Source organism: Gavia stellata, chromosome 4 (genome assembly GCF_030936135.1).
Source record: "Gavia stellata isolate bGavSte3 chromosome 4, bGavSte3.hap2, whole genome shotgun sequence".
Classification (NCBI taxonomy): Eukaryota; Metazoa; Chordata; class Aves; order Gaviiformes; family Gaviidae; genus Gavia; species Gavia stellata.
Genome location: NC_082597.1, coordinates 24,728,334 through 24,752,843, shown reverse-complemented (window position 1 = coordinate 24,752,843; position 24,510 = coordinate 24,728,334). Strand labels below are relative to the sequence as shown.

The 24,510-nt window shown below is 42.9% G+C and overlaps 1 protein-coding gene across 1 annotated transcript; it reads right to left on the bottom strand.

The window, feature by feature from the left end:
- Positions 1–4,413: 4,413 nt before the first annotated feature.
- GPR37 (G protein-coupled receptor 37) lies at positions 4,414–17,194 on the bottom strand. The gene is made up of 2 exons (XM_059817213.1): positions 16,490–17,194; positions 4,414–5,232 (listed from the first exon to the last, which is right to left on the bottom strand). The coding sequence occupies exons 1-2, from the start codon at positions 17,192–17,194 to the stop codon at positions 4,414–4,416; spliced, it is 1,524 nt and encodes a 507-aa protein (XP_059673196.1).
- Positions 17,195–24,510: the final 7,316 nt, after the last annotated feature.

The following is a 24,510-nucleotide window of genomic DNA, read 5'->3' as shown; positions in this document are numbered from 1 at the left end:
AGCACAGTGGCTTAGGTCAGTGGTGTTGGTACTGAAGCTGAAGTCTCTACTTCAATATTTAATTACCAAAAAAAGTTGGAACAACTCCAACAGGAGAGGTAAAAACATTTTCACCAGCATATGTATTACCCCAGCAGTTATGCCTTTCTGAGGGGATGTTGAACGACCAAATTCAAGTCTCAGCTATAAATTAAGCAGAGCAGGACTTTGAATCTAGCTCTTCCATCCTAGAAATAACAGAACCTAAATTTTTGATTCATCAGAACATGCACAAACATATATATGCTCACGCTACTGTGCTAAGCCTGTATCTACTGGCAGTCTGCAGGCACCTTAAGATGCGGTCTCCATACACACAGAAAACTGGGCCCAGCTAAGGAGACAGGCTTATTTCAAGCAGGTTTTGCCTTCAGCCTTTATTCCAACACAGTAACAAGGGGATGATTTAAGTGTTTTGGGAGTTTTGTCAATGTCACCTGGCAAAAAAAGCCCAGAAGCAGCTCAGTGATGTATCTGAGAACATCAACAGCAGTTAGGTGCCCATAGGGCAAGTTGCACGTGTTTGTACTGTGCCTAAGACAATGGCTTACAGATCCTAGGAGAGGTTTTGAATACTCTTGTTGTTTAATGAATTTGGAGAAGCTACTCAGAGTTTCAGAAAACAACTAACATTTCATAGAATCTAGTTTGCCTCTGACTGCCATGAGCACAATATGACAGTCTTACCATGTAGCCCAACATCATACAATTTCTTATGAAGAGAAGTAGGACAACATGATTGGAAACCTCTACGTTGTCTTTAGGAGCCATTCCCAGAGCTGCTGGAGCAGCAGCTGTGGAAGCTTACATCTGGGTCCCAATGACAGAACAAGAGCTGAGCAAGTCACTGAGGTCATTTAAGGGCATGAGTTATTTAAGGTTGGATGCAGGAATTTATCTTGGAAGGGGTAAAATAAGAGATTTCTTCTAACTGAGCAGTATTTTTCAATAATTTGCCATTTGTACTTTGGCCTACACAAAGATGATCATATTTTTGATACAGGTCATGAAACACGATCTCATTGGAGATACTGGAACTCATACTAGAGTTTTATGGGTTTTAATTTCTTAATGGGACCAGGGCTGGGACGATAAGTGTTAATTTATTAAAGGTTTACATAGCTGAGAAGCATAAGGCTTTCCTACGTCACAAACTGATTTTCCATTCCATCATTCTTCTTTTATGTTGATCACCATGCTCTGCATGTTTCTCTATTTCATGTAAAAGAATTAAACCCTTGCCACAAACATTTCCAAATCTTCATTCATCAGTCCATTAAATGCCCTCTTGTTAATAGACAAATGTCTTACAGAATTGGATTCAAAACAGACAGAAATGGCTTCTAAGAATATTAAAGTAAGAAAAGCAAACACCAGGAAAATTTTAAGAGTTCAGAGCATCAATCCCAAAAGTAGGAAGAAAACCAATGCAGTACCCCATCTTTAACAAAAGGATTCATTTATCATGACACTTAAATGCATTAACGAGCCATGCCTGCATCAGAATTGCTGTGACAATGCAAACCTGCTAATGTGGAATTAGTTTAACCGATTTAGAGAACGAATTAGAATAGAAGGGTGTCTTGCATGTCCAATTGCTATGAAGGTCCAAGGCAGGGGGGAGAAATAGCTGTGAAAAACGCTCTTTCAGCAGCAGAAAAGGCAAGGTTACACTGGCTACAAAGAAGCCCCACTGAATACAAGGCTGGAGAACGCTCCACCACACAAGCAGGAGGATGTCCTTCCAAACACAGTGTTATTGATCTTAAAATTCTACCTTCTCCAATGACTTGTTAAATCTTTTTCTGATTTTTTTTTCCATAGTAGGATTACCGTACACATATTGTGGAAATGTTTCAATGGAGAAGCAAACTGCACCACTCCGGGACTCAGAGCATTTAACCTGGGAGCGAGCAGCAGTCCTTAGCAGAGCTTACACGTATCCACTGCAGACTGGAAAGCTGGAAGCACCTAACATCCAAGGCAATGGGGACTTCTCCTGCCCCAGTGCAGTCTTGCACCTAAATTAGTGAAATGTAGTAATTCCCATTCTGCTGTTCTTTTCTCGGGTCCTTGAGCCACTGCTCATGCTGTGACTGAAAAGGCAGCTGAGAGAAACAATTCAGGAAGGAACAAAAAGGGAGGTTTTATTCCCATTCTTTATAAATATTGGCACCTAAAAAAGAATAGTACAAAACAAAATGCAGAGATGGAAATATGTATTTGAGGACACACAGGCACCACAGGTAGGAGGTTTTGTTTTTATCTTTTCTTTTTAATCCTTTTCATAGTTTATCAAATGTAATCAAGCAATGTGAAGTCAATGAAGGGTTTATAAAGAAGGGACAGTTCCCCCGTCTTCAAAAGTGATTAACCATCTAACAAAATGATTTTAAAAACTTAGGTACTTTAGCAAGTCCTAAACAGAAACACATATTTAAATTTAGGCCTGTGCTTAAAGCAGACTGCTTTGCTAGGGTCCAACGTCTGAATCAAAAAATCAGAAAAAGAACTCAAGTGCATATATATATTTGGATTCATATCCAGATTAATTAATTTCAACTGCTTTTCAGTTGAAATTGTTATAGGTTAAAATGGTAAAGAAAAAGAAGAAATACTGCCTGCCCAAGCAGGTACAAAGATTAAACATATTAAGTCCAGAATCTACAAATAAAAGATAGACTCCTTTCCAGAAGTTACAACAAGTTCTTTAACATTTTTAGAGGCAGGTATCGGGAAGTAAGACTACATCAGTTACAGTCACTGTTAATTTCAAACGACAGATGCATGGGATTTTACTTCTGTACATACTATTGCAATTGGATTATTTATTTAATTAGTATTAAAATATAAGCTAATTGTAACAAATTCAGTTCCTTATCATGTGTCTACACTTCAGCCTGCTGCCCAGTGTAAACACAAGCCAGCTTGCCTGCCAAGAACAGTTTGTGTACTTCAGCCAAGAAGTGGGGCAAATAAGCTCTGCTGGTAAAGATAGGCACTTTCCAGTCTCCAACCTGGCTTGCTTTTAACAACCTTAGATTTTACTGTATCGCACTGTTGTTGGCAGTGTTGACATACCCTCATTTTAATAACTCTGCGGACAGCAAGCAGCCATCAGCAAAACACACCGTGGTTCTCAAAAACAGCTTCTGAGCTGTGAGCTGCTAGTGAATAGCAGTCTCTGTGAGAGCAGCATGATTTACAATTGGTATACAGAGCCCCTGTGATTAATATTCATGCTACATATCCCCGAATAAATAGGAGATGCCAGTTTGATCCAAAGCCCTCTGAAATTGATGGAAACCTTTCCATTGACTGCAATGGGCTCTGGGTCAAGCCCCAAGCGTCCAAGTGTGGTTATACCTTTTAAAAAATGAAGGAATTCACTCTCCACATGTTTCAGTCCCTCACATTTATTGTCAGCAAACCTCTGGCAAAAGAATGCCTTCCTCTGCAATGGGACTCTCACTGAAGCCAGTAGGAGCTATATATACAGAGATTGCAGACATAATCTCAATGTAAAACCAATAACAAATGGGAAAGAAACTTGATTTTGAAACCACACATGACAAAATTTAGTGAGAAAGCAAATCTTTCTTCGTAAGAAGTACAAAATAACTCAGGTTTTGTATACCTGCAGGTTAAGAAGGAAATTTTCAACGAGGCACACTGAACCTTCATAATATACATTAAAAAAAAATTCATGTAAATCTAATACCATTATAACCATCCTTAAACACTGTAATTATAGCCTCCAAGGATAAGTACATGAATGGTAAATTAAATATGGCCATTTAAATTATTTTATGCAAAGCAAAGATTTTTTTTACTTACTTATTAAAGGAATTTAATACTACTTATAGGTGTCCTTGTTAAATGCAGATCGACAATGAAGTTAAAGAATAAAACCTCATTTATTTTTATGCTACTTTATAAATTTTCTGAAGTCCAAGTCCTCTCACAATAGTGTACAGTAACTGGATTAAAACTACCTTCAAATACTTTCCACCACATCTTTTACATGGAACATCTTGCAAAACCCACAATGTCTATATAACCATTTTACAGTGATTATCAAAAAAATGCTATGGAATTAAATAAAAGTGGATTGATATGGATTCTTCTCCCCAAACAATAAAATCCTAGCACCATACAAAATACCATGATTTAAAACTGAGTGCTGGCTCTCCTTCTCTCTCTTTCATTTTAATAACCAAATGATTTTCCAAAGCACAACTGTTAATATGCAAATAGGCTTCCAGAGTAGTTTTCAATAATCCTTTTTTTCTTGCATTTTGCTTCAAGAAGAAAAATACAAAGTAAAAAAAAAAAAAAAAAAAAAAGATACAGGAAATAAAGTCCTAAGCTCAATCAACAGTGAGTCCCCACGGAGGCAAAAGTGGACATTTCACGACGGATGGTACTGAAAGGGGAGAGCTCCAGTTCTGTGGTGTACTCATTGTCATTGTCATCACTCGTCACTGTTGAAGACTTCTGGATGCATTCATCACAGCAGCAACAGCAACACTCCATAAAGGCCCGGCTGAAAGGTTTACAGAGACAGAAAAGGAGAACTGGGGTAACACAGGACTTAAAGAACAAAAGGAACTGACTAATGAGATGGAGGAGGTCCATAGTCTGCCGAGAGACCCCTGTGGACATGTAGGCAGTCACAATGTTGCAAATGTTTTCAGGAATGATGCAAAAGCCATATAAAATGGTCAAAGCCACCACTGTGCAGTTCATCTGACTTTCCAGCTGAATTTGTCGCTTGTTCCCCCTAGTGCAAGCCTTTTCCGCTCTCCTGATTTTCCTCGCTGTTACCAGGGAGCAAGTAATAGTGAAAAGGGTAGGCAAACAAAAATAGCAGCCGAAGTACCACCACAGTCTTGCCCCATCGTAAGTGAGAGCTAGCACGTAGATGGTGTCAGGTAGCGTGGTGGATATCTTCACCACGCACCGCTCCCCCGGGGGGCTGCCGCTGTATTCGGGGTCCTCCTTTGCCAGCTGGCGCAGCACAACCTCCGGCAGGGCCAGCAGCAGCGCGCCCACCCAGATGACGGCCAGCTTGGCCGTCGTCGAGGTGCAGTTTTCGATCATCTCATAATACATCTGCACGTTGGTGGCGGCGCGAAATCGGTCTATGCAGAGGGCGCACAGTGTGAATGTGGTGACTCCGAGAGAGGCTACCTGGGAAGGAGGAAAGGGAATGCAAGTTAATACAGGTGATGTCTGGGGAAAAAAAAAAAAGGGAAAAAAGGAAAAAAAAAAAAAAAGGACAGCTACAAGGGTACAGTCCATTATTCAGTGGAAAGTGGGAAAAATCAATCTCCTTCAAAAGTCCCCTGGTCCCCTGTTGATGGCAGTCATCTTAGAAATGGAAGATGAAAGCCTGAACTCACTCAGGCTGAAGAGGGAATTAATTTATTGTACATTGGATGAAGGCTCTTACCATTGAGCTGTTCTCTGGAAGAGGTTTATACTCTTTCATAGTTAAAGAGAGCTCAATTTGTACTCTGAAACACCAGTCAGTACTAGCCCCTTGACTGACAAAGACAAAGGAAAACCTAATTTAGGGGTATCAGTGTAGGAGACAGTTAAGCACCATGGTGCTGAGCACCATCAGAAGAACCATCACAGACAGAACTTAGCTTCCAGTGTTTGCTGAACTGTCATCCAGCATGCATTCCTTCTGTTTTTCTACCTACAAATATTTATTTCAGCTTGGTGTCATCCTCTCCTGGAGGCCCTTGCAAGCATCTGTGCAACACTGAGTGGAAAAAAAAAAAATGAGGAAGTGACCAATATGTAAAACTAAACCCCTTCCTCCCCCCCCATTTTTCTAAGGGGTGTTTTTCGGAAAGATCCGTTCCACCATAGGGGTTGGAAATTAAGTCAAAAGGGGAGAGATGGGAGAGTCTTCATTCAGCATAAGTATGAACTTATGCCCATATCACGTATTCATCAAGCATGTAGGGGACCATAACATCGAAACCTTCCATACCTACAAAATTTAGGAACCCTGCGGATTAGGCATCTACTGAATACAATAGGGGCTGACAACTGTTTTTGCGGACTTAGGCTTTTAAGTGACGTTTTGATGCGATGTTGGCACATAAAGTCATCCCGTACTGTGAGTTCAAAGGCACTGTACCTGAAATCTTCAGACTTCCAGAGCCTGTGCAAAACTGACCTTCGCTCTAATAGTTAGGCTTTAATAATTTATCTTCAACATTTCATTTAGAAAAAAATAACAGGAAAATCTAGGCTTAATTTCATAGGAAGCGTCCTGTGGGAAAGTGTACTGCAGGCCAGGAAATGGCAGAAGTTTCATTGTTTAAATGATTTAAAGATGGATGGGACAGAGCTCTCAATTATATGCTGTACAGAGCAAGTACAGAGCTATGCATATGATCTCTAGCTTTAATAACCATCATTCTATGCATGAATAGAAATCTTGTACTGTTATGAAACATAATTTCCTATCATTTTATCCTGTTTATAATTAAATTTCCTAAAAAGAAATTTGCAAGAAGACTATATACAATTTTGGCCTAATCCTATTTCCAATAAATTCAACTTCAGTTTGAATTCAAAGCAGAGCTCCCATTAACCTCAACTGGAGAAAGATTAGGTGCCCTGTTGCATTGTAATTCATTTATTTTCTTGGGTTTGCATGCTTGTTTTATGCTGAAAATGTGTTGATGCAAAAGAAAAGAAACTGTTACACAATATTCCTAATAAATGTAAAGAATGCTTACTTTTATCATGAATAAACCATGTGTCTGTGCAATTAACTGGGAAATCTAGGGTAATATTAGGCAGTTCAGTATAATTTTGCTTACTCAAATTTGATGTGCAATGATATATTTAAATTTCATATAGGTTGATTTAAAAAAATACTTTCTGATTTCCACCATAATTTTGAAATATTCCTATTTATGCATCTCTTGTAAAAAGTTCTGCAAAGATAGATAGTACAATTATGCACAATTATATAAATGTATCATTAATTTTGGCCTTCAATAATTAATGGCCATATCAGATTGCTAAAATTGAATATCACTGAGAGATATTAGGCACTTGGGATTTGAACTGTCAGGCATTGGCTTGGTTGGGGAATTCTTTGAAGCAGCTTCCTAAAAGATAGGATGAGTAAGATGCAATCTCTTACTAATTAACTTGCAGGAATATTTAATGATGACAAAGCAGTACCGTAAACATTTTTAATAGGCAAACCTATTGATTTAGAAAGTTAAACTGTCTGGCAAGATTCAAAGAAAGCTTGGTAAATACAGCAAAAAATAAAAACAATTAAGAAAAATTATACTTACAGGGAAATCTTAATGAACACTGATAAACTTTACTAATGAATGATAATTTTAATGTATCGCTGCTGAGAATCAGGTTTTTAAATTCAAGACTAGCAACCTTGTTTCCAAAACATTTAAATGTGTGTGCAATCTTCAAGTTCCTTAGAGTAACAGCAAAACCTTTAGCCAGAACATCCAACATGAATAACAAAAGGGTCAGGACTCAGGTCTCTGCAACTACGGGAGACAGGGAAATAACTGAGACTTAGGAACGAATAGGGATTGAAATAAAAATCAGCAGAACAGAAGAAAATCTGAGGTTTTGTACATTAACATTTTCCCTCTCAGCTCTTACGTGAGCCTCTCGCCCATCCCTAACACACACGCTTTTATTGCTTTAGCATTTCATTGCAAACAGGCTGACATACAGTGCCTAAGACATTAAAACGCTGCAGCTGTTAAGGCTGGACTAATGAAAGAAGACATGTCTACCATAAACAAACGTAACCTACGGGGTTCCTGTCACATTACTTGACCAACAACTTGGAGGTTTAAGACAGTGAAATAGAGCAAACAACTAAGAACAGTGGAAGTTGGCTTTGAAAACTCTCCTGTGGATTCACTGATGAAACAAGCTAAACAAAGCTAGTGTTTCTCTGGAACAGGCAATGGTTTCCTATTTTCTGTAGATTAACGGAGTTAGTGATGCCATGGAAAAGCTTGCAAAAAACAAACACTCTCAAGCAGATGTACAGGGGTTCACTGCAGCTGACTTGCTTAAAGCCAGTATAGCAATTTAAGGGTCTGATTACTTACCCCACTTCATTTCCCCTACATTGCAGACTATGAGTAATAGCCAGCAAAATCAACGGGTGCTGCTCACAACCTACATGGGTGAGAACTGGGACATGCATTGTGCGTGTTCACAATTTCACTTTAGGGGTGCTTCTTCATACCTGTCATACTAATAATCAGGGTTAAGCTGAAAATGTGGAAGAAGCCAGAGAAGTTCCCTTTCTAATCTGTTACGTTGCCCTGAAATAACTACAGAACAAAGATAATTCATTTGATGGGGAGTAGGTAAAGGACAATTAACAAATCCTAAAGTAGTGTGAAGCTGCATGGAGTTTAATGGTGCTCTTCTTGTAACAGCTGAGTTTCTGATATGCTGATATGCTGTTGCAGTCTTAATTTCAACAACCTGGCAGGAAATGAGGCAAGGCAAGGGCGAATCAGGCTCAGTAGTTTTTGAGCATCACTTAGTTAATTTATTTCCATATGGTCCCTATGAAGATTCTCCTTCAGTCTCTAGACATTCAGGATGACACCAGTTTACATCTTTCTCTTTCTAGATGACAACAGAAAAGTCCCCAAGTTTCTAATGGAACAGCCACTGATCTGCTTTGAGAAGGTGGTGAAGTAACCCCGTCCCCACACTATTTGGGTAGAGAACCACCGTTTAAGGGACTACCAGCTATAGCATACACACACGAAAGAAGACATGATTGTTACAAGAGGGTCTTTTAATGCTGTTGCTCCTTTAAAAGCATTGGCAGGGATGTTAGTGGGCACCATAACACTCCTTCGAGACACTGCATAAAGCTTTGGTCATTAGCTCACCAGCTGTTAGTCAGCTGAGGCCACAGAGAACAACAGTAAACTCATTAAATGCTCAGCTTAATTGCATCAGTTCTCCTCTCCATCCCTCTAACATACCCATTCCCCTTTCATGAACGTTAACAATTATCAAAATGTTCCCAGGCCTTCCCTGGCCTGTCCTACTTCTTCTCCTGGCCGCGCTCCCATAGCTCTTGGCCCTGGCCTCTAGGAGCAGAGCCTCTGGCTGACCAGGGAAGCAGTGCAGATGTAGTTGGGTGGGCAATGCCAGTGGAAATAAACACAGAATCACAGAATCACTAAGGTTGGAAAAGACCTGTAAGATCATCAAGTCCAACCATCAACTCAACACCACCATGCCCACTAAACGATGTCCCACAATGCCACGTCCACACGTTCCTTGAATTCTGAATTCTCTCTCACTAATACCTGTTTGAGCAGATAAAGGTAATGAAAACAAAACCAGAAACGAGTTTAGAAAAGGTGACTTGGGTGAAAAGGTCAATGAAGACCCAATTCTGTGAGTGAATATAAAAGAGAGGTTGGGTCACTCAGTCCAGTAAGACTTGAGTAAGAAGTGATATTGCTGCTATCTACAAATAAATCTATCTTGAGATGCAAGAGTTACTTAAATTGAAGGACAGTGAATATAACAGAATGGGAATCAACCAGCCATGAGCAACTCAAGGCTGGAAATGAGAAGGACCATTAATCACCTCAGGCATCGTGTTCTGGAGCACGCCTTCTGATGCAGAAGTGAGGGGAAACAACACAGGCTGAGTTTATACAGAACAAAATAAAATAAAAGACTTAGAAAATCCAGCAGCCACTTAATTATAAGACAGAATTTTATGTTGATGACACAGCACTTCTTAAACTACAAGGCACTCTTCCTTCCTTTGTTACAAGGCAGGATGGATATCTGAAACATTTCCCCACTGTAACAGGAAAGCTGAACTACAGAAAAGGTTGACGACTGCAAGCCAAGCACAAGCCAAGCCATCTCTGAGCTCTCAGTGACACTCTGTAGACTCTTTATACCCATTCCTGTTATGCCATATAAACGACTAATTTTTTTCCCCAAGCCACTATAGTCTGTCATTCTATTATGGCTGTTCTATATGCACATCAAACTTCATAGCTTTAGAGCATGTTAATGCAACATGCCATGGTGGCTCTTGCAAACTTGTCAGTTTTGCCTGAGATAAATAAATAAAGTTAGTACAGACTGTAATATTTTTTTTGTGCTACTCTACACTTACAGTACAGAGTTCAGTAATAAGACTGGACTACCACAAAATAAAAGGTCATCCTATTGCAAACAATTATTTAATTGTTTAAAATTATCTAGATTTCTGGTTTCTGTTCTTTCAATTAAAAAAAAAAAAGAATGACAGTCATGACTACAAAAGAACAAAAATACAGAAATATAATATATTTCTTACATGAAGTGCTTTTAAATATTAATGGCTTTATGCTTTAAAATAAGAAAGGGTCACTCAAATAGTCAAAACACTACTGTGGTGTGGCAGAAGTAATTCAGTAGCTAAAGAGTACTAGGGCCAGGTTACCCCTCCAACATTAGCAATTAGCTTAAGCATACTGAACAAAAATATACACCACCTTAATTATCGGAAAGACAAGATGGTAATTCTGGAAACTGCTATCATGGAGATGTCCTACGCATGTGGAACAATGGGTAAAATCCAGTTGTTTCCTTTGTAGTACTATCAACATTCATATCAGGGAGACCTAAAGCACATGTGCTTTGTGTGTTTCTTATCCTTGTGTATATACTAAGAGTAATAGTGTTCAGAATCAGAATCTGCTTCGAAGACCTCCTCTTGAATTCTGTTGGAAGCGAAAGCCAACCAGACCATCAGGGCACTGGAAATACTCATTAGCACACCACATGCTTATCCAGAGGGCTGGAAAAATCACAAAACACAAAAGGATTTAATTTTTGTTCATTTTCCTGTTTGCAATCTATCATGCTACCATATAAGTAAATTAAATTTACTTTTTTGTTTTTACTTTTTTTTTTTTTAAAGAAAGAAATGAACACCATTCTCCACTGAGGATCAAATTCTCATCATGCTACACAAGGAACTCCTGCACTAATTTGTGATACTAACAACATGGAACTGCTGCTAAAAATCTGCCTCTTCCTCCTTTGCAGGAAAAATCCTGTCATATGGAGCAATGACATCCCAGTGCTCAGAGTAGAGTCAATGGTGCCAGGATAGCAGATGCTGCCTTCTTCTCTCCACACGTATGTAACTTAAATATTACTGACCCAGTTTTAAACCTAGTCTGACACAAACTCATTTCCATGCTGAAATTCCACATGCAAAGTTTAAGCCAAAAGGAAATTTTTATGGACAAATTATAAGCTCCTATGGACAGGGTTTGCAGAGGAAAGAAAGACTGACAGGACAGCAAACATGGCAGCTACTATCATCATGCCATCAACACCTAAAGGGCAGAGATATATTAACACTTCTGTTTTAAATAACTATTTATTGCGTGACAAGCACTGAAGATACTCTCCTCAGTAAAAGACACATGTAGCCATTGCCCTAGAAAACTCTCAGTATGAAGCTTTGAAACTGCAAACCTCTCTGAGGACCTTTGTCTACAACCCAGAGGACTTGCGGGAGGTTCAGGAGCCTAGAGTCAGAGAGACGTAAGGAGGATACCGCACAACAAAAGACACAGAAAAGACAAATAATACACAGCTTTTATAAACTCCCATAAAAAAGTATTTGCTTCCCTAAAGTGAAACTTAAAATAAGGATCTCTTCTGACAGCTTTGGAACAGGCAGAGAACGGCCACTTTCTTTGTGCCTCTCACTTGCCTCTACCAAGAAAAAGCCTCACCTCAAACTGCCCTGGAGGGTCAGCTCCAGGGAAAGAGAGTAATTCGTATTCCAGGCCAAATCAATCCTTATGCTTTCCACTATGAACACTAACTGTGATAGCTTTCCTGAGCTGGAAGTTACCCACCAGGAACAGGAGTGATGCCACAAATTGATTGCCAAAAGCGCATGCAGAGACCGGGCATCAGATTTCAGAGGCTTTCACTGTCCGCCTGCTCCAGAGTCAAGCCAGTCTCTCACGCATGATATGGTCCAGATGAGGACACCACAAACTTCATCTTTCTGTTCTTTGTGGGGGGGATGAGAAAGGCAGAGGGGCTCATGTTTATTAGCACTGAGTGCAGGGCTGAGTACCATCACTGGCCTTGGCAACTTCTTGCTCTTTGCTGGACTGCACAGATGGTACATCAGCCTCTGCAAACCCTCATTCTAGACCATTCCCCAATTCTAAATCCTTACTTGAGCTTGTCTCAATCTGCCAGCACAGAAGTGATGCCTACTTCCAACAACCCCCCTCAAACTCATCAAGCTTCTAGCGTAACCTCCAAGAGCAGAATGCACACAACTCAAGCAGGCTCCCTTTTAAAGCCCGGAAGATAGTTTCTAGTCCTAGTTGACACAATCCATTTGTCATCTTGAGTAAGATGCTCTGGGCCTTAAACAACTTACTTAACCTCTTCACTACTGGTTTCCAGCATAAAATAAAAAATAAAAACGCTACTTCACAGCACTGTTATATTTAACAGTTGTGAAATATTTAGAAGCACAGTAAAACTACTGATTTTGTCTACACCCACACTTCTTTCTATCAAGGCCTAACATAAATCTGTAAGTAGGGGAACTGGAACTATATTGTTCTGTACTGCTTTTTTTTTTCCTCTAGTCCTTTTGCTGAAAAGACTGGGTGTGCTTAAACAAAAAGAAAAGGGTTCCACATTGGCAGGGCTTGTGGAACATGAATTAGCCAAAGCCATTGTCTTTGTATTGTCATTTACCCTGCATCTCCTGATTCTGAGCAATACTGAGGAAAGTATACGGAGGACAACATAAACACAGTATGCAGGTAAACACTTCAGACATGCATGCTAAAAGCTAGACTTCTGAACCATCTGTAGAACCGTGGCAAAATTTTAAGAACTGTTGAGCAGAGGATTAAAACTGCAAAGGAGAAGCACATCTCCACCCATCTTTGTGGGGAGAGTAGCTGCCCCAGTTCTAATTCCTTTCTCAATTCCCTCTCAGTGCATTCAAAACTGCTCCTCCGGGACAGTGCCATCATGAGGGTAAAGTGAAGTTCTTGGTGGAGATAATTTCATCCACTTCTACTAACCATCTGTCCTTCTAGCTTTGTTCTCCAGCAGTTTTACTCTCATCACCTAAAGACCTGGTGAAAAGCACGGAAGAATTAATTTACTCAGTTTCTTCCTCAGTCATGTGCACAGCATTCCTTATGCAAGCTTAGCCATGACATAGTTCCAAAAGATAGTTAGAAGTGACCAAGCTGTGATACAATATATGGCTGAAATGAATGCTTAAAGTATTTGGTCACAGCAGATCTTTATTAGGTATGGGAAAACTGCCCTTTAAATTAAATACTGTGGAGACCTTCCACTGCTGGAAGCTCAACATTTACTTATACAAATGTGCTTGAAGATATCACATACCATTTTCCCCAGACTGTGTGCATGTATGTTATCACTGGCAACAGATGCTTTGCTGAAATTCTGTACAATCCCCATTAAACAGCACAAATAAAAAAACAATTAGCCACAAGAGGCTAAACTAAGAAAACTCAAGGTTCCTCACTGGGATCACTTGAAACCTTCACACACAATACAAAGCATGCTTGAGTTATGTTAAAATGCTGTGACCACCATATCACTTGCTCTGGATAATCAGACATCCCCTGTTCCCTAGTTCTGAAAGTACAAGTTGGCATGACAGAGGGCTCAGTCTAATAAGGGTCTCTGATGCTTGAAAGTGAGATATTTCTGGATCTACAACTCTGGGTGAGACACGTAGCTCCCTAAACAGCATATAAGGACAACTGGCATGCAAAAAAAGATGCAAAGCATGTGACAGAGAGACACTTAAGAGAACAAAACACTGGACTAATTTACAGAAAACACAGACAACAGCTTAAAATTTGTCCATCTTCAGGAAGATGCTTCTATTTGTATTCCATGAAGGTCTGGAAACCTCTCCTGAAGAAAGCTGTCTACAGCTTTCCTCTCAAGGAGCTAAGAAGACTTCATCCTTCTCCCATTCTGTGAGAAGGGGATGAGCCTGCCCAGGTGAGGGAGAAGACAGTATTGTTCAGCTGTCAGATGAGCACACTGCAGTGAACAATCCTTGACAGAGCATGGAGCAGCAGCTGCTCACAGGGCAGATGTAATGACATGCTCCACATCTGCATTGCTCCTGCTGGTGTCAGCACCACTGTATAACGCCTGTGAGGTTTGCACAGCACTTGGGAAGTGGAGAACCTTTGCTCTAACTGCCTTCTCCGCCTCAGCAGGGTCAAATCCTGATTTGCAGGACGAAGCAAATCCTTCTTGCCACACTCAAGGCCAGCTGTGGGAAGTCACAGTCCACTAGAGGTGTTCAGTATCTGCCACTCACGGCTACAGTTTACAGAGGGGGAAATCCAGCCTTTTACTTACTGCTCCCAGGGTGATGAATACACTTTACGTACCTGAGTATTATATTTAACGACTATTGAATGAACAATATACAACTCTGGGAGCAACACAGAACCCCACGGCTACATCTTTTTAGATCTGTACCTTAGATATAAATTAACTGAACTTCCTCAGGGACAACGAGAATGTTTCACTTTCAGACCCCAGTAATAATTAAGGCTAAGACAGGCACCATGCTACTACTACTCTATCACGACCGGATTGGTGACAGTTCTTGAATAAGACTTCAACTCCAGACATCTACAGAACTTTAAAGTGAAAAAATAAGGTTTCATTAAAGTATAAAGGGGGGACAGTAGCAGCTGAATGTTTTTTGGGATTACAGTTTTGAATTTCAGCAACTACGTTTCAGCTAAACTACTTTCAGTTTGACAAACTCTTTAGTGCCCAAAGCTGCAGAGCATAAGCAATGAATTTTGAAGAACAGCGTGGCCATGCAAATCATTCCAATTACTGATCTTTAATCAGAATCAGCATTGCAATGAATGATTTCTATTTTGTATGTGGATGCACCAAAAAAATGTTAGGAAGCATGAAATGTCACTATAGGAAAGTCCTGAAAACATTTAAACTACACTACCTACTTTAATTGAAGTGGTTACACTTTAACTGAAACAGTACTACTTATTTTATTGGTTAACGCAGTAGCCCCAAACCCAATTCAGAAATTTTAAAAGCTCCCAGTAGTATCAGTTTCTCAACAAATACGTATTTACTCATTCATGTCTTCTTAAATGCTAATCGATCAAGTGTACTCCGAGGTTTTCAAACATCGTGGTATGCTGCTGGCCTCGAATTCATCTAAGCGGAGCACAGCTCCACCCTTTGTCCAAAACCACCAGTAATAAAGTGTATCACATACGAAAGAAGTAATGACAATTTAGTGGCTACACACGTCACACATCTTTCTAAACACTTTCTTAAAAATACTGGTTGACAGTTAATTACGTATTACTGTGCACCGATGTGCTGTTGAAACTGATATTCTGCGTATTAATAAAAAGGTGGGTTTTGGTTTTGGGGGGTGGCGGTGTTTTTGTTTTTTCCTGATATCTCATTCTTAGGACAACAGAATCAATAGTTATTTCCTCAGCTTCCAGTTATAGAATAATGTTGAACATGAGGTTTTGGGAATACAGCAGAGCCAGCCAGAATTACAGGCTACCACCCTACCAACACGCCTCGGTGTTCAGTTCCAGTAAATAAATAAAGCGGACAACCTGAACGCTGCCGGCAGGACTCCGGCCAGCTGGCTGAGCGCTTCTTTGACACAGCCTCTCAACAGCTGCCAAGAAGCTGCGATTTAAATGGAGCTGGGGTCATTTTATTTTTTTTTAAATAAGCTAAATAAATAAGTGTGAGATTTGAACCATGAAGTATAAATTAAGAGCACATACACCTCTACACCTCATTGATGGTCTTTTACTATCACCTTCTTACAACCTAACGCCAGTCACCCCCTCCATCCGCTTCCCTGACTCGCTTCACCTTAGGAGAACAGTAAGCATAAACCAAAAAACTTGAAGTCTGAGAGGATTCTTCGCCTTTCAGGATCACAAGGAGCAGGAAAGTTTGGCAGGACTCGCGCGAGTGGAAGGAAGAGCTAGACGCGCTCAGCCTGAGGCTACAGAAATCCCGGCGCTGATGGACCTGATGCGGCGGCAACCTCCCCCTGTCACCGCGGGGCCGGGCCGGGGCCCGCTCTGCCTCAGCAGTGCCCGGGAAACCCAGACCACGCCGCACCTGGACGTCCCCGGGCCGGCAGCCATGAAGGCGGGCAGCGCCGGCCCCGCACGCAGCTAAGGCCGGCGGCGGAGAAGCGACGGAGGGGCGCTCGGAGGCCCGCGACCCCTCGGGCGGGCGGGGGGCGCGGCCGAGCCGCCCGGGGGCTGCGCGGAGGCACACGGGTCCGCGCATCCCTACCCACCGCCATTACCTCGATGTACGGGACGATTTTGCAGGAGAAGTCTTCTAGGAGCCACTTCTTGGTGAGCTCCTGGAAGATGACCAGCGGCAGGCAGAAGAATACGATGAGGAAGTCCCAGAAGGCCAGGTTGGCCAGCAGGGAGTTGGAGATGCTGCGCATGTAGTAGTTGTGGCAGACGATGCACATCACTGCCATGTTGCCCATGATGCCGATGCCGAAGATCACCACGGAGAGGCACATGACGGCGTAGGCGCCGTACGACTCCTCGGTCAGCGGGTAGAAGGGGTTGCGGAGGCGGGCGCGGCGCCCCGTGGCGTTGCCGCGGCCCCCGGCGCTGCCCTCGCCGCCGGCCGAGCCGTTCAGGGGCAGCCAGCGAGGGCCGCCCGCCGCGCCCCTCCCCGCCGCCGCGCCGGCTCCGCGCTCGCTGCTCCGCGCCCGCCGCCGCCCGGCCCCCGCCGCCCCGCGCGGCGCGCAGCTGCCGGCCGGCCGCGCCGCTCCGCCGGTCGCGGCGTCGGCCCCGGGGGGGAGGGCTCCGCCACCGGGGAGAGCCGCGGCCGCCCGCCGGCCCGGGGCGAGGGGTGTCGGGGCTAGCGGCGAGCGGGCGCGCTGCGGGGGCGCCGGCAGCCCAGCGGCCGCGGCGGGGGCCAGGGCGCAAGCAGCCCAGGCGCCCAGCACCTGGCAGAGCAGGGCGAGGGGAGCGCGGAGGGGCTGCATGGCCGGGAGGCGGCGGGGCTCGCCTGCTCCCCTTCAGAGGCGGCGGCCGCCCCGCTCAGCGGGGCTGGGAGCGGGAGACATGCCCGCCGGGCTCCCGGGGACAGCCTGCCTCAGCGGGGCGGGGGCAGCCGCGACGCCGCTGCCGCCGGGGTCCGCCTCGAGAAGCGGCCGGCGCGGGGGGCGCGGCGACCGGAGCAGCGGGGTGGCTCTTCTGGGCGCCTCCCGGGGCAGAGCCGGAAAGTTGTGCCGCCGTCTCCGACGCGCCGAGTTAATGTAGCAAGTGCAGCGCCGGGAGGACCCCCCTCCGGCGCTCCGCCCTTTCCCGGGACCGCTGCCTCCTCGCCAGCAGTCGCGCCGGCCTCGTGCTGCCTATTTACATCCTCCCGCCGCTGCGGGCAGCTGGTGGCTTTACTGGTGAGGAAAGGTCCCTTGTGAAAAACACCTCATCTCTCCGGATAATCGCAAGCGCTAATTCCTCCTCTCCAGCAACCTCGGAGGAAACAGGTTGCCGCGCGCAGCTTAGGGTGTGTAAGAGCTTTGCAAAACTCTTGCCGGGATTAATCACCGCGCCGCCTAAGCGCTCGCACCCCGGCAGAGAGCGGCGAGAACGGCCGGGGCGGCAAAGTTGCTGCCGGCGCCGGGCGGGCGCAGCCGCGGGACCGACCCCCTGGGTCGGCTCCTTGCCTCCCCGAGCTGCGCGGGCAGCAGGAGAAGCGGGGCGGCAGACGCGGCCGCAGGGGCTGGTCTGCGGCGGGCTCCGCTCCTGTTCCCGGTTCCGGCCCCGCTCAGCCCGGTGCGGCGCGCCAAGGCTGAGGTCCGCCGCCGCTCCCGGGGGCGCGCCGGGGAGGCGGGCGAGGACCGCGGCGGCGGGCGAGGACCGCGGCGGCCCGCAGTGCGCAAGCGCCGCCCGGCGGCGCTGCGGGACCGATCCGCCGCCCCGCCGAGGCGCCGCCCGCCTGCCGGGGGAGCCGGGCGGCGAGGCGAGGGGAGGGCGCGGGGGCCAGGCGAGCCCTGCCCTCCCCGTCCGCCCTCCCGCAGCCTCTCCGTGCCGGCATACGCCGGCAGAAGCCGCCGCCCCGCTGCCGGCGCCCTCGCAGCCCGGGGCCCGCTGTCCCCGGGCGTCTCTGCAGCCTGCCGGCTGACCCCGCGCTGCTGCCCGCGCCCCGGTCTCAGGGTCTGACTGCCTGCCTCGGCTCGCGGGTGGCAGCGGGGCCCGGGGGAGCGACAGGCGAGCGAAGGGGTGCGGGGAGTCTCGCACCCCGGCACGGATCCCGGGCGGTGGGAATAGAGGGTGAGAGGTGCCGGGGGGAGCTCAGCACCTGGCTGGAAGACGAAGAGAGGGTTTAGCAGCCCGTGAGGGCACCTTGCTGTGGGGGGGAGAGGGCACAGTTGTGGGGGGGAGAGGGCTGTTTCCATATGAGAGCGCAAAATGAAGCGCAGGGGTGCCGTTGAAGGAGATGTGTTGAAAACATCACCCCCGCAGCTCAACAGCATCAGAAGCGTCTCCAGGCATTTTCGATTTTCAGTGCCTTGGAGAGGCAGGTCTACGTTTCTTCCCTGTTTCGAACATTTGTGTGTGGCTTTGTTTCTTGGCTTTGTAGAGTCAGATAAACTTCACAGCTCTTTCTCCTTGTTTCTCTGATTTTTATTTAATTCAGGTAACTTCTTAGCTTGCCAAATTTGGATATAATAAATGTTTCAATGTAAGTAGCCTTAAAGATTCTCTATTGCCCTTGTTTCCATTTTTAAGAGTTTTAGTGTAGCTTATTCCCAACAGGTTTAAAAGTTTTAAACTTTTCCCATAAAGCAGTTTGAGAAGCATTCTTCCCTCCCAACTTAACGCATTTGATGTAAAGATCAGAAATGTAGTCAAAGCTACCAGAGCTCCCCGTTTTAGGGACTGATATGAGGGCTGTGGATCTAATAGTCCTGTAAATTCTTTTCTTGCAGGCCAGTATTTAAAGTCGTGAGGTGCCAAGTACATGGGATGTGCTTGCAGGTTGGGGCCCCGCCTTTTTTAAATGATCAACAAAGAAAACCATGTAAATCTACAGTAATAGAAAATATACGTCGCATCCATGCAAAAAGCCAATCATCAGATGCAATAACAGAGACAAGATTACTACCGCTTTTTCTCAATGGGGTTGAATCAAGCTGTAGTGTTGAAAGGATCCTTTCGTATGAATTGTTAGTTGTTATTTGTAAGAACACAATTGCAGGAATTCACCAGCTGGCAGAAAGGTAGGCTTGACATGAAGGTACTCACTAGGCTCACCTTGCCGTCCACAGAGAGAGGAAAGTGCCTTCCTGAGGTCCTTTATCTGATAATAATGTCCAACGTGTGTGGTATAAATTGCTGTCTGGAGGTGGCGCTTGCACAGGTCTACCCTAGAAGGAGCTTAGAAAATTATTTTGGATGAAAAATGTGACCTTTCAATGGCTAAAACTAGTGAGTCCTGTCCCATTCAAATCTAGGTGTAGTGCCATTCCCCTGGCTGTGACGGTTACCCAGAAAATACACAAACAGGACAAACGGAAAGCTTTGCCTTTTCCTGAAACCATTCTCTCCCACATGTAGGTGAGGTGTGACTGTGGGAAGGTTAAGGTGTTTCTAAGCTTACAAGAAAAAGTGTAACAAGTTAAGCATTGTTGTATTGAATGTCCCTTCATATAAGTCAAGCCATTTCATTATCCTTCCTTAGCAATGTAAGTGTCATCTCATGGAGTTAAATGATCAAGCTAATTTTAAGACTTCCTAATAAAGAATAAGTTTTATCTAATGAAGGTATCTATGAATGAAAAAACCCAACAAAACCTACCAGGAAAAGAAGAGAATGGTAAATGTATTTAACCTTTTTTTCCTTATATTTTTCTCCCATTTGTTTCTTCTGAGCTCAGCTGGTGTATAAAAGGAGTTAATGATGATAATGAGCTTACATTTACTGTGCCTTTCTTCCTGAAGAGTCCCAAAGGGCATTACAAACAGATATGATAAATTCACTGCTTGTTCTTAAAGGATACTGAGGAATATTGCTTCTGGCTTTTATATGGAAGGAGCAGAGAGCAGTTAGCAGACATATTGCCCTTCTGTATACTTGTGCAAGAAATATGGATCATGAAGAAGAAGGTTAAGCAGTGTTTGGTTTACGTCACTGATCCTTTAATGGTGAGATAAGAACCAAGTCGTGCAGAGGTTTTCTGGTGTCAGCATTCCACCTGCTTTATAATAGAGAAAATTGATTTCTAAACACAAAAATTCTCATGTTATTATTCTCTGATTACATTTTGTCACATTTCTCTTACTTCATTAAGTATTTGGTTCGTAACAAAGAACAGCACTTGCAAAAAATTTGGATTTTGTAGCTTGTAGCCATGTAACCACCCTGCCTGGAATGGAGGAGCTTGTTATATTTATATAGGCATGATGGAAGTGTTCTTCTGGGCTTTTGTCTTGTTGAAACATTTACATCAAAGGGAATCAGAGGAATGATATTTCCTAGAGGTTTCTTATCTCATTGAGATGTAGTATTGTGTAGAATTAGGTGTATCTGCACCTCACCATATTTACCTAATTCTGCCAGTTTAAAAAGGTCCTCTTTTGCTGGCTTTAAAAACAATTAATTTGCCATTATGATAGTCCCCTGTTTACTATTGCTGCCCTGTTAGATGCTGAAAGTTAGTGTCTGAAGGTTTCTTTGGTCTCAAATATTTAACTGAAATTTTGCTGAAGTCCATATAATTTCTGAGTTGATTTTTTTGGGGGGAAGAGGGGTTGTTGGGTTTTTTTTTTTGCGGGGGTGCATATGTCCTGTGTCTTTCAAATAATTTTGGTACTTCTTATGATAAGATCTTCCTTTAGGATAAAGCTCCTACTCTGTCATATTCTGATATAGCTTCCAGTTCAGTCAGGCTTTCACAACTCATAGTGTGCTTCTCTTCTAAAGGAGTTGTATATGTTTTGACAGTCTTTCTACCAACTCATGCATCAGCCTAGAAATAGTCTTACAAGCCACAAGCAGACATTTATATTTATAACACATTACAAAAAAAAAAAAAAAAAAAGGCATTTTTCTCTGTTGGACAAGGGAACTGAAATTCAGAGATTTTTTTTTCAGCCAAAATCTGTAAAAGGCAAACCAATAAACATGTTCCTACATGAAAAAAATATAAAATTATGGAATTTGAAAGGTTTCCAAATATGTTCATTCTTTTTTGTTGGTGTTCTATGACATTTCAAATATGATAAAGAAATCAATAGGCTTTCAATGCCTGCAATGTTTTTTTGACGTCTCCAATATTCCTTATCTGAATAAGTGATACTTTTAGCCTGAACATGTTACTGTGTTGCAGCAAGCAGGGATTATTGCCGTCCTTTTTACCTCTCCTCAGGGTTCATATTCAACAGTTCGTCAATGAAGAAGAAAAAGAGTATATTTTTCAAAATAACTTTTGTTCTTCTTTGGTTTTAAACTATGATGTGCTCAGCTACCTTACACTCCATTCTCCTTCCTCGTTTAGGCAAAGGTAATAGGACAACTTTTTTCCTATAGAAAAAAGACTGATTTGTTTATGCTGTCTTCTTACATCTCGATGGGTTATGATGTGTATTACCTTGTCATAAAAATCTGAGGTCAGATGTGGTATCATGGGGACTTTTATTTCAGACAGACCAAAATGCCCTAATCAATGGAAGGACTTTTGTTGTTGAATTCAGTTGCTTATATGGCTGGGTCAGGCTCTGTAATAATAAATAAATGTTGTAAAGTTTGAAACTGAATTTTAAAAAAGAATTCAAAGTTTAATTATAATATTGGGAATTTCTTGTAATTACTATTCTGATTCTGCATTTATTGATGTCTGTTAGGAAAGCTTATGATGGCTCCTGAGTATAGATTGCTATTCCTGTCTAGTTTCACATTTTAAATTATAATACTTTTCCTTTTAACCTTTCTCTTTTGCTGAAGTTTGAGTTCTGTTTTAAAGGTTAAGCATCAGTGCTCATATCACATAGTCCAAATAGATTTGTTGTTGACGTTATCCTTGTTTTGAAAGATAAGTACCAGCAACCCTTCTTTTACTATTAGTAACAAAAAGACAAGTGATCTATATTACATGGAGAACTAAAATGTGGTTGATACTTGCATTGCTGCTTTTCTGTCCTATTTTATCCAAAAGGCAGAACAATACATAGACTATCCAACAACATGAATTGTTGGAGAGAGAAGTCATCAACACTTTTTAAGGTGAATTATTTGGGGAATAAGTTATATTTATATAATGTGGAGCTGTAGGAAAGAGTATCCGTTATTAGTGAGTATCCTTGATAGATCATAGATTAAGACAATGAGGGTGAAGCCGTGTGAGTCATGTCCATCCACATCAAATCATTCTATTTCAGTCTCTCATGTTAGCATCATCCCTTTTACCTGTGATCATCTTCACAAGTTTCTGTGCAGAAAGTGCTCAAACAGATAAAAATTCTCAATAATCTACAACACTAGAGGTGAGATGCAAAGACTTTTTTTTTTTCTTTGCCTGGCTATGAAATTCAGATCAGGGAAAAAATAATAAAACCTTTCCTTCTTAAAAGTTTTTCCAAGATTTTTACTCTGTAATCAGTAAGAAATGTAAAAGGGCAATTAGAGGCTTACGGACACAGGTTAAACCTTGACAGGCTTTTAAAATGGTGGCTGATGTCAGAATTCAACCTAACAGTGATTTTTCTAAAGTGTCCACCATGGTGAAATTCTTTTGGTCATTGCCTTGCAGAGAATTCTTAGCTATTTTTTTGTTTGGTTGATTGGTTGGTTGCTTTTTTTGCTAGCTGCTTTATACAAAATATTTTTTCCTATATTTACCAGAGTCCTTTTACTTTCCCCATACAGAAAAATGGCCATGGTCCTTCTCACTTTCTTGATTTCTAAGTTTGACTATTTCAGCTCATTTGGATTGAAGCCATAAACCGTAAAATGCACAAACTAGTATTCAGAGCTTCAAGTCAGTCTGCCCTTGTGATACAGATAACCACCAGGAACAATATTCCAGTTAGTCACTACTTGCCCTAGTTTGTTATTTAATGCAAAACGGTAGTTCAAGGGAAATTAAGAACTGAACTGTGGTGACTTCTAAGTTGTGGTCCATGAACTAAGGAAGATCTGTGAGGCCATAGCAAAGGTTTCACAGCTGGTGTGGAAAACCTGATGGAAGAATGAAAGCTCCACCATTTCCAGTTGAAACTGTGCTGAGAAATTCCAAAGAGTTGGCCGCAGTTCATAGATCCAAAAAGTTTTGGAAGCATTGCTGTCTTTGGGATGCTGCAGATTGCCCAGCATAGCAGAACCTCCTCCAACCCCATCTGCAGTCCAGCCCAGACCAGGTGATGACATGTATCTCAGAGTGGCAAAGGCAGTCAAATGACATCTCAGTTGTTGGTTTTTAGCAGCCAGTGCAGCTATAAAGAGAAATGAAGAAAATGAGGGGAAGGGGAGCTTAGAAAGACTCTGTGAAGGACAAAGAGGGAGAGGAGTCAAGAAGGCTGACAGAAAAAAACAGTCATGAGTGAGGAGAAAGGGATTCTCTTGAGAGAGTATGAGGAAAAGAAGAACAGCTTAAGGAACAAAATGGAGAGGGAGAGCCTGCTGTGTAGAGGCTGCCTCATTCCTTGAAAGTGTGGAGCAGGCAACTTCAGATTATTTGTCCCTAGCCCCTGTTGTTATCTCCCAGTGTTGTGGTCTCCATCTCTCCCTCCTGTGTGCATCTCAAGATTTTTCTCTAGTTTGGAATGCTAAAAAGTATTTAATTGTAAACACTTAAAATGTTATGTTTCCTACACGCACAGAGGATTTTCTCCCTTCCTGTGCCACATTAAACTGCTAAATATGCAGCCTAAACATACATTAGCTTTTGTGTCCAATGAAGTGCACTCCAAACCTTCATATGTATGCTGCCCTTCGTTCCTAAGGGTAAGTGTACACCATTGCTTTGCCTATACAAGTTATTTGTTTTTCTGCTGTGGGCTGTCCCTTCTCCAATGCTGTCTTTTTACTTCTTATTTTTTTAAAGTTAGACCTTAGTTTGTTATTTTCTGCCACTTTAACGTTACTCCAACTGTAGTTTCACCTGCAGAGCTAATTTACATTCTGCTTACCTTTTCTTCCAGCTTATTGATGAAGTTATTAAAACAAGAAACAACTTTATACCTTGCGCTAGACCCACTGCATACTTCCCCACAACTTAGTGCAATCCGCTGCCATTTCTTATCAGCCAGTGTTTGTGATCCTTCAACCTGTTTTCAGTTTACATGACAGTGCTTACAT

Coding starts and splice junctions, on each gene's coding strand:
- GPR37 (XM_059817213.1), bottom strand. CDS start 17,194: ATGCAGCCCCTCCGCGCTCCCCTCGCCCTGCTCTGCCAGGTGCTGGGC. Junction 5,233..16,489: donor AAATCGTCCCGTACATCGAG/GTAATGGCGGTG, acceptor CCTCCTTCCCAG/GTAGCCTCTCTCGGAGTCAC.